Raw genomic sequence first — 10,749 nt, forward strand, 5'->3', positions numbered from 1 at the left:
TAGACTGATAAAAGAAAACAAAAAGGAAACAAGAAAAGAAAAGTACAAGTGCATATTATATTTTTGAAATGTAGAAGTTAGAGTAGAGTAAAAAAGAAGATAAATAAATACCTTAATTAAACACACAATTGTAGAAAGAACAAGGATATGTGTAGTTGGGTATCCAGTTGTAATAAATGCAGTTATTTGTTGACTTTGTTGGCTACTCACATTGCTATTTGTGGTTAGTGGGTAAATTAAATTGAAAGTTGAACAATTACATAAGTTTTGGAATAAGTTTTCTTAAGGCCAAGTGAACCTGTGCTTCTTGTCTGTTGCAGATTGATTGACGTTTTGGTATAATCATGAAGGTGCTACTTCTTGCACTGGCACTGCTCTTCACAGGTATAGTGACTTGCTTGTGTATATTTTTATGAATTATATTGTGAGTACATTAATCTGTGCTTTGTTTACCATTACATTTTATTGTTATAGTAAATAGGCCATGAGCATGCTATGTCTCCTGGGGTGGCACCTGTTGCAATCTACAAAATGCTTGTGAGAAAAACAAAACTCTTTCCTGTTTTATTCACTACCACCCACTGTTCTCAATACACAAAATCTAAGCTGGAATTGAAAAATGTGAATTACTTGCAGTACATCAATTCACCCAAACCATCTTCATCTGACTGTAGGCAGTGCCCAGTTGGGAACAAGGAGGAGTGTACACTCATGCCTTTGGAGGCTGCCAGAGTCATGTGCTGAAACACTGGTATGGCATTATGGTAGCATTCTCCATAATGAGCGACACTTCTACACACAGACAGTGGTTCAGTTCTTTCACGTTTATAAACTGTACACTATGGAGCACAGTTCCTCCATACACTTCTCTTCCTTCCTGCAGCATCTCTGAGCCAGTGGAAGGTGAAAGGCAATCTGTGCAGTCACTATTAATGCAAAATACCAGAAACTATTTGTGACATAGAAACCTGATGTACATAAATTACAAATAAATCAACGTGCTCACAAATTTGCGAATTCTTAGTTGCTGCTTTGCACCCCTCCAAAATATGGTACAAATAATATTGCATAGCAACTAAAACAGTTTTATTTGCTCAGCAACATTATTTGTATCATATTTCTGAGCCAGTGCCACGTGCCATGCATCAGACTTCACCAACCCAGTTACCTGTCACTTCATTCCAGTAACACTGCATTAAATCTTGATTGAACTTGAATCCCAGGAAGCTTGACTCTGTACGTAACCCGTGCTTGCTATTACCCCAAAGTCTCACTCCGCCATCCATGACATACAGGCTGGGTCCCTAGGATGGCCTGTTGGACATAAGATTGGGGTACTGATCACTAGAGAAGGAACCCAAGCAAACAGGTTCCTTCACTGCTGGGGCCTTCAGTCACCTATGCCAAGTCACCACCGTTTCCTGACTTGCAGGCTGCTATAGGCACATAGGCACATAGACACTAGTCATGTAGTCATCAGCAACAGCAATATAGCCTTTTCTAGTTATCTTGACTATTCATTCAGACACTTCAGTTACTGCATCTTCTATTTGGTATTGTCTGGTTCCCTGGTGTGACCAGTAGTGTATTATGCCTTGCATGCACCCCTTTATGTATGTCCTCAAGTAACTTCAGACCAGGCAAGGATAAGTTATCAACAAAGAAATAATTTACTAAGGGTTGTTAAATATAACAGAGTGTCACAGTTAGCTTCTTCACAGACATTTCATACCTCTTGAGGTATTCTGACCATGAATTGTAGAAAATGTCCTTAGAGTCCAACAAAGCAATTGTACAGTCCATAAGTCCATGTGTTGGAACTGAGTTCCCGCCAAGGAGTGATAAGAGAGCCATCACATTTTGCAGCAATCTCCTGTTCCACATCCCATACATGGAAGGGAAGGGAGGCAGCTCCCTTCTTTTATCTACTTGCCCCATCAGCAGAGGGCAGTACTACCAAAAAGCCTAAAAGCTTGGGAAACCTGGTCAGCATAGTTAACCCCTGATGTCCTGGAGGCACTGACTCAAAATGAATACCACAGTAAAAAAACAAAAAAAAAACCAACATAACACAACAACCACTTAGTAGGCACCTGCCTACACTGCTCTCATAGAGATGTAGTCAGCCCACAACATAGGCAGCAATGGGAGAAGTGACATTTATTAAACAGCTTCGCCAAGAAAACATTTTATTCTAGTCCCAAATTTTAACTGTTATCATTAGAGGTGCTATATCAGTCAAAAATATTTATGGGGCCTCATAAAAGAGATAATAAGGTAAGACCAATATTAGGTGTGCAATATAGGCCACTGGAATCCACTATTGCAAAATGCTGGAGGATTACTAAAGCTAGAGTGATCCCATCAACATTTTGCTATGGGGTCCTATGATTTGCAGTTCCCTTCATTTGCCATATATTACTTACTTTATTATTTTCTTTTTAGCATTCATGAATGAAAAAAAGGAGTGCTGATTTTTCTTCTACTGCAGTCAAAGTTACAATTTCTACTAACGTAAAAACATGAACTAGCCAAAAACTTTTTTAGTATCATAGAAAATGTTTGGCATCCATATAAAAGCCTGCAGTATATTCTGCTTTGAAGTGGAACCCAAACAAATTTGTTTTCTAATATCGATTGCTGCCTGTGTCCCAGTTTGAGGGATTCACAAATAGTGAATGGAAATCTAAATTGTTACAGATGCCACCTGAACAGGAGTAGAGAGAAATTCCCTAATAGGGACATGTGATCTGGTGACAGCTGTCAAAGGTGTAATTTGCTTTCACTTTGAAAATATTCCCTTCCTCTTAATACCCACAGAACTCTTCTCAGTAGTGACAAAGATAGGAAAACATCTGACATGGTTCTAATTTTTTCCAACTCTACCTCTATTCTCAAAATTCATATATAACAAGTATATAGTATTGCTTCATATATCACAAGTAAAATATTTTTCCATAGTTCCCAAACTCTGTGCTACTTACCTTTTTGCAAAGTCTGCTATATTACAGGCTTCTTAAACACGGCTGCTTGGGTCTGTAGTAGCTGACACGTTTCTGTATTCCTCCCTACTAGCTCTCTGATAAATAAGCGCCCCACATGTGATTCTCCTAGCTATGTCACTCCCAGACCATCAAAGCATTTGGAGTTCTTGTGGTGACATGGCAACTGAAAAGCCTTCTGCTAATTATCCTCATGTCTTCAGAACAGCTGAAGTGACAACACTGGGGAAAAGGTGACACTTATAAAACACTCATTATTATGGTGGCACTTGCAGATCTGTTTGATATTTCAAAGAATTTGAGATGTAATAATCTCTGTGTTATATAATTCTGGCACAAAGCATTTTTGATTTGTCCAGTTTTACCAATTTTAAAAGGCAATTTCTCAAGCTCCTCCATGGATCATCTGGATGTCAGGTGTAGTGCTTGCCTCCCCACTACGCAAGGGCATCAAGGACTCTCCTATATATACATTTTTTTTAACTTTCTTTTTCTATGCCTTCTTGAATAAAATAGCCCACAAAATGTTTTAGTGTGTTTTGATACTGCAATATCTATAGTATACTCTTCATGTGTTTACCATGCTATTATGGTGCCTATTTGTCTAATGGTGGGCCAAGGTTGGAGAAGTTCCCAGTATCTCCTGAGTGCTCTTAGTTATAATTCTCCATAGTTCTATTGCTCCTGTACCACATCTAACAGGTAAACATAGTGTGTATATGCTGCCAAAACGGTTTCTCACTTTTGGATATAGTAGTGGACATGTATAACCCCTTTCAGCTTTATATTACTGTCTGTGTTCCAGTTCGGTAGATTCATCATTTCTCTTGTCACCAAGACAAAAAATTATGGGAAATCCAACATTTTAGAGTTACCGCCAGAGCAAGAGGTGATAAAATATCAGTTGTTCCAATGACAATTGTCTTAGAGGATAACTCTCCTCAATTTGAAGATATTTCCTTTTACTTCATGTTGCATTTCTGGGACAGGAAGAGAAGGGAAATTTCCCTAACAGGATATATATAGCAAAACAAACTGACAGCAGTTTTAACCCTTCACTACTATATCCAAAACTAAAATGAATATAAAGTCTATAAATAAACTTTAACATGAATAAACATAAAACATAAATTTGCTTTAAATTTTACTAATGAGTTAAATAGCATTTTCCATTTATAGTGCTCAGATACAGTTTCTGCTTTAAAGAAAATCTGAGCTCTGCTCAAGGATGGCAAAGTAACAAGTTTGCTTTAATGCCACATTATTCAGCCAAACAGACTTACTTTTCCTTCTCTACCCCACTACTCTGATCAGGTGCTGTGAGTGAAGAAATTACCAATACCCCCAGGTATAGAGGTGTATGTGTGTCACTTCATGTGACAATGCTAGACCAATCACCAAGTATCAGCACGGTCACATGGTCAGAGTTCATAGCACTGTGTAAGCTTTGGCTGAGATTTCACAGTTGGCTTCTCTTGTGCTCAGCAGCTGAAGAGATGAACAAGAGTGAAGGAAAGGGAGTATGTGTCTGTATGGGCCATGTAACAGAATGTTGCATAATATAGCTGTAATGAAAGTAGAACCCCAATGAAAAACCATTTGCAAACTATGGTTAGATGGAATTCACATATTGAGAAATATTATTATATTAAAAGGTCATTTCACTTGAAACAGATAATGATGGGCTGGCATATTTATTGTAGAGCCCAAATGAATGTTCAATTTAAATTAGCTATATGCATTTCAGGTGCATCAAAACAAAAGGTTTGCACTGTTTAGAAGCTGGGGGGGTAGTACAAATAGGTGACTGAGTCGTGTTTTTACTACTCCCCAACAAGGGCAGCATGATGGAGAATGGGAACTTTGATCTTTGTGGGGAAGCACTGGTTTCTTTGCAGATCCTTGACATGCCCTCATCTGAATCTAAGGGTAGAGCTCTCCAATCAGCAGAGGACATGAGCTTTACTGATTGCAGACCTAAAGGCTATACTCGGTGGTGGGCATGTCAGACATCTGCTGTGAGACCACTGCTTCCTCACACTAAGCACGCTCCCATTCTGCAACTGCAAGCATAACACAGGTTTCTCTATTCAGGCTGCATGTTGAAGAACAGTGACAACACCATTTGATGGCTTGACAGTTCAGTTGAGAGTGCAAGCAACTGTGACAGTTATCATTCATAGCATTCCATGAATGTACCTATTTTGGGAAAGTTAAATAGATGAGTTTTAATTATGGTGGGCCTAAAACAGAAGTGCACAAATATTCTCACCAAAGTTCAAATATTACATACCAGTTTGTGATTTATCTTACAAGCATCTATTCAAAATTGAAAAAAAAAACATTTTCATAGGACTGTCCCATTAATTTATAGAGCATTTGATTTATAGAGCTCATAATGTATAAATCCATTGCTTATCTTCTTGGTTTTTCAGGGGCACATGGAAAATATTTCTGGCAGCACGATAAACCGCATGAATCCAACCTATGGAAAGTTATTGAAAATGGTATTGCAATTGCAACAGATGCATTAAAAAATCTGGAATATTCACAGATAGCAGAACAGTAAGAAATTGCAAACATTTATGTATTACATGTTGCTGCTTGATACTGCATAATAAAAAATAATAGCATGTTCCCATATCAAAAGTTCCTTTAGGAAAAAGGAGTTATACTATACATAAAACTGGAGTTTATACAATTTTTTAGATTGGTTATGCAGGTAAGTGTTTATATATTCAGGATCACAATTACCTCCAGAAAGTAATGTTTTACCTTAAAGTCTAGTTTTCTTCCCCTCCCCTAGCCCCACTTTTTTTTTTAATTTTGTTTACATATTTTATTTTTCCATGGGTCTTCTTCCTGGCCAAGTGACATCACTAGCCCTCTTGCTTCTCTTCTTCCACTGGCATTGGGAAGGCCCTAAATGCTGCAGATAACAGGGAGAATCCTCTTCAGCATTCTCTGTGGGTCCAGAGCAGCTTTATCATGTGCCGCAAGTGGTGGGTCCCTGGAAATCTGGGCTCGCAGGAAGTGGGTTGAATGGGATGTTTTCAACATAGAAGATGACCACTGTTGGACAACTGGAGTAGTGGAACTGAATAGAATATTGATGGAGAGGGGTTGAGTAATGCAAAAAAACCCCACAGAAGTAATATACAGTTGACCCCAGTCAAAACATCTTTTTGTCATAGTTCCTGGCTCTTCTTTTGTCCACCTTGGCATATTGACATACACATGGATTAATTCTCACTCCTTTTGTTGCATTAAAATGTATTTATAAAATATATTTAGATGGGAGAATGGATACTAAGCATTCAGGACTGGTAACTGAAGATCTGGCCTATCGGGGTACTTGAGACCCAGAGCTGAGAAGCACCAAAGTAGATCTGTGGTCTGCAAGCCCTGCCCACACTGCAGGATTTGGGGCTCTCTTGAAGGACATTTACTGTCATTTATATTGATGATTTCCTACGTGGCTGTGGGGAAAATGTATAATGTTAGCAATCACTGAAAACAAGGGTTGAGGAACACTGATGAGCATATCACCCACAAAACATGATGTTATAATCAGGTGTTTGATGTAATTAACAATTATAGGATAACTTTTTATCGAATTAGGCTATGCAACTGGATTTCTGAATATTGTTAGAATAAATTATTAAAGAAGACCATATTTTTCAGGCAGATCCTCTCCCCTATGGGCCCAATCCTTCCATGAGATGACAGGTGTAAATAAATTTAAGGATAGACAACAGAAAGAATCATAGTGCTTTCTGTAATGCACTTTTTACCAATACCAAAGATTAAAACACTTGAATGACATATAAATCCAGGATCCATATAAAACGTATCTAGTATAAAATCCTAATAGTCTGTTTTGCCTTTGGTTCCAAGTGTACTGCATATTGGACCTATAAGAGATTGGGTCCCATATAAGAAGATGGGAATACACCTAGCGCATTTGGTGGCACAGCTTGTAGTGGATCACACATTGAGTAATCATAACAAAGTACATTAACGGAAAGCACTGTGATATTTTTGTACTGATTATTCCTGAGTTTAACTGTATCTGGAGCCACAAAGAAGGATTAATCCCTAAAGAAGAGGATGAACCATATCATTTCCAAGTAGCTGGCCTTTTGAGCTGCAGAATTACTTATTCTGAAATTATTCAACACTCTGTCTCACTGGGTGAGAGTACATCTGATGCCTGGAGAAGAGAGGTTGAATCACTGTGGAGTTTTAATGTCTATTTGTTTGGTGGAGTACATCATTTAAGATTTAAGGAAGTTGTGAACTAAGTTATTATCGGTGTACAGTATGTATTTACATATAAGGTAGGGATGAGATTATTGGGAGCACTGCACTGTATTGAAATATATATATATCCACTTGCCCGCCACTCTATAGCAGAAATACTGCTACAGGGTGGCAGGGCTGTGCAAAATCACATATATATATATATATATATATATATATATATATATATATACACATACAGGTGAAACTTGAAAAATTAGAATATCGTGCAAAAGTTAATTTATTTCAGTAATGCAACTTAAAAGGTGAAATTAATTTATGAGATAGACTCATTACATGCAAAGCAAGATAGTTCAAGTCGTGATTTGTCATAACTGTGATGATTATGGCCTACAGCTCATGAAAACCCCAAATCAACAATCTCAGAAAATTAGAATATTGTGAAAAGATGCAATATTTTAGGCTCAAAGTGTCCCACTCTAATCAGCTAATTAAGCCATAACACTTGCAAAGGGTTCCTGAGCCTTTAAATGGTCTCTCAGTCTGGTTCAGTAGGAATCACAATCATGGGAAAGATTGCTGACCTGACAGTTGTGCAGAAAACCATCATTGACACCCTCCATAAGGAGGGAAAGTCTCAAAAGGTAATTGCAAAAGAAGTTGGATGTTCCCAAAGTGCTATATCAAAGCACATTAATAGAAAGTTATGTGGAAGGGAAAAGTGTGGAAGAAAAAGGTGCACAAGCAGCAGGGATGACCGCAGCCTGGAGAGGATTGTCAGGGAAAGGCCATTCAAAATTGTTGGGGACTTGTACAAGGAGTGGACTGAGGCTGGAGTCAGTGCATCAAGAGCCACCACACACAGACGGATCCTGGACATGGGCTTCAAATGTCATATTACTCTTGTCAAGCCGCTCCTGAACAACAAACAACGTCAGAAGCGTCTTACCTGGGCTAAAGAAAAACAGACCTGGTCTGTTGCTCAGTGGTCCAAAGTCCTCTTTTCTGATGAGAGCAACTTTTGCATCTCATTTGGAAACCAAGGACCCATAGTATGGAGGAAGAATGGAGAGGCACACACTGCAAGATGCTTGAAGTCCAGTGTGAAGTTTCCACATTCTGTGTTGATTTGGGGAGCCATGTCATCTGCTGGGGTTGGTCCACTGTGCTTCATTAAGTCCAAGGTCAACGCAGCCGTCTACCAGGAGATTTTGGAGCACTTCATGCTTCCTTCTGCAGATGAGCTTTATGGGGATGCTGACTTCATTTTCCAGCAGGACTTGGCACCTGCCCACACTGCCAAAAGCACCAAAACCTGGTTCAATGACCTTGAGATTACTGTGCTTGATTGGCCAGCAAACTCGCCACACATTAACCCTATAGAGAATCTATGGGACTTTGCCAAGAGAAAGATGAGAGACATGAGACCGAACAATGCAGAAGAGCTGAAGGTTGCTATTGAAGCATCCTGGTCTTCCATAACACCTCAGCAGTGCCACAGGCTCATAGCTTCCATGCCACGCCGCATTGAGGCAGTAATTGCTGCAAAAGGGGCCCAAACCAAATACTGAGTACATATGCATGCTTATACTTTTCAGAGGTCCGATATTGTTCTATGTATAATCCTTGTTTTATTGATTGCATGTAATATTCTAATTTTCTGAGATTGTGGATTTGAGGTTTTCATGAGCTGTAAGCCATAATCATCACAATTATGACAAATCACAGCTTGAACTATCTTGATTTGCATGTAATGAGTCTATCTCATATATTAGTTTCACCTTTTAAGTTGCATTACTGAAATAAATTAACTTTTGCACGATATTCTAATTTTTTTTGAGTTTCACCTATATATATATATATATATATATATATATATATATATATATATATCTGGTGTTCATATATTCAGGTTCACAATTACCTCCAGAAAGTATCCATTGCCCGCCATTGGCTGCTAGGGATGTCGATCACCGGGTCCCGGCTGGCGATTCCCCACCGGCACCTGGCAGTCGTCGGGGAAGGCTGACAGAAGAGAGACCTGTTTGTAAACAACACAGGTCTCTACCCTGTCAGCATAGACATGCTGTTTTGTATTTCTCTGCACAGCACATGCTTGAATTCACTGAGATCCTGAGAGCGACCCATTCTTTCACAAATGTTTGTAGAAGCAGTCTACACGCCTAGATTCTTGATTTTATACACCTGTGGCCATGGAGGTGATTGGAACACCTGAATTTAATGATTTGGAGGGGTGTCCCAATATCTTTGGCAATATAGTGTGTATTTATATTCACATATTTATGCAAACTAATTGGTGATTTGTTTATATAATTTTTTTGCAGTGCAGAACAATATTCTATTTATTTTTAAATGAAATTCCTATATAACTTGGTTCTGTTTTATTTGAACAGATTTAAACTTAAAGAGAAGCTGGAAGCTGCAAAAGATAATGCAGATCATGTGGAGAAGGTGCTTGAAGACTATTTTGAAGAAGTTCAGAAGTATTACACTGCAAAGTTACATAAGACTTTCCCAGTCTTCATGGAAAAAGGTTTCCCTCTTATGAAGGAATTTGATGATAATGTAGAAGAATTGTTTAAAAAATCTGTAAAGGAGCTTGTACCAACTGCATCTGAACTTTTCAAAGGGTTAGGAGGAGAGCTAAATAAGTTTTGGGTCAGTGTTGAAAAAACAGGTGAAAAAGTCAGGGATGGACTTCGTTCCGAGATTGACAGTTTTCGTGTCAAATTCCAACCTCATGCTGAAGATATCAAAGCAGAGTATGAGAAGTACAAAGAGAGCATGAAAGTTCACTTGGAAGACAAAGCAAAACATATGAAGGAAGAAGTGGGAAAAGATCTGGAAGAACTCCGTGAAAAAATTCAACCTTATCTTGAAGAGCTTAAGAAAGACGTGGGCCCACAGGCTGAGGATATGTGGAAGAATATAGAACATCTATTTAAACACCTTCATGATTATTTTACAAGTAACGATAAAAACTAAGTACAGTTTCAAATGTTGAAGCCAGAAACCTTTCGACTGTAGGGCTTTCTGTTTAGAAATCCTATGACTCCACTAACTTACATATCTGGAGTCACAGTTATTGTCTTAACCATTGATTATATATTCTAAAACACATCTATTTTAAATTTTGACAGTTTCATTGCACTTCCATATTTTGTTGTAATATCGTTTGGTCCCATATTAAATCCTTAACACTGCATGGAAACCAAACGTATCTTTTCCATTCATTTACAGTTTGTTTTAGATATGGTCCAAAGGCAAAGCAGACTCTTGAAGGACTGAATTTTAATTTTGCCTCAAATGCATGTGGGCATGAAAAGTTCCATAAACAAGGGCATAATGACTGCTATTTCCAACAATTTGAGCCAATGGCAGTAGAATATAAATGTCACATGGCTGAACGGAAAAGAATGACTGTTATGACAAACAACACATGAAATATAATTTGGTGAACTAA

At 38.3% G+C, this 10,749-nt stretch overlaps 1 protein-coding gene across 1 annotated transcript; it reads left to right on the plus strand.

Annotated features, from left to right (window-relative positions):
• Positions 1 to 320: 320 nt before the first annotated feature.
• On the plus strand, positions 321 to 10,502 carry LOC149468396 (uncharacterized). Its single transcript, XM_089670227.1, has 3 exons — positions 321 to 384; positions 5,438 to 5,567; positions 9,680 to 10,502. The coding sequence occupies exons 1-3, from the start codon at positions 345 to 347 to the stop codon at positions 10,269 to 10,271; spliced, it is 762 nt and encodes a 253-aa protein (XP_089526353.1). The 5' UTR covers positions 321 to 344; the 3' UTR covers positions 10,272 to 10,502.
• Positions 10,503 to 10,749: the final 247 nt, after the last annotated feature.

This window comes from Staurois parvus, unplaced genomic scaffold (genome assembly GCF_062004578.1).
Source record: "Staurois parvus isolate SC_StPar_1 unplaced genomic scaffold, SC_StPar_1.0 ptg000087l, whole genome shotgun sequence".
In the NCBI taxonomy this organism is placed as follows: domain Eukaryota; kingdom Metazoa; phylum Chordata; class Amphibia; order Anura; family Ranidae; genus Staurois; species Staurois parvus.

Excerpts from the sequence above, each read along its gene's own strand:
- LOC149468396 (XM_089670227.1), top strand. The coding sequence starts at position 345 with ATGAAGGTGCTACTTCTTGCACTGGCACTGCTCTTCACAG. Across the intron at positions 385-5,437 it reads ACTGGCACTGCTCTTCACAG|GGGCACATGGAAAATATTTC; the intron begins GTATAGTGACTT and ends TTGGTTTTTCAG. Across the intron at positions 5,568-9,679 it reads TATTCACAGATAGCAGAACA|ATTTAAACTTAAAGAGAAGC; the intron begins GTAAGAAATTGC and ends TTATTTGAACAG.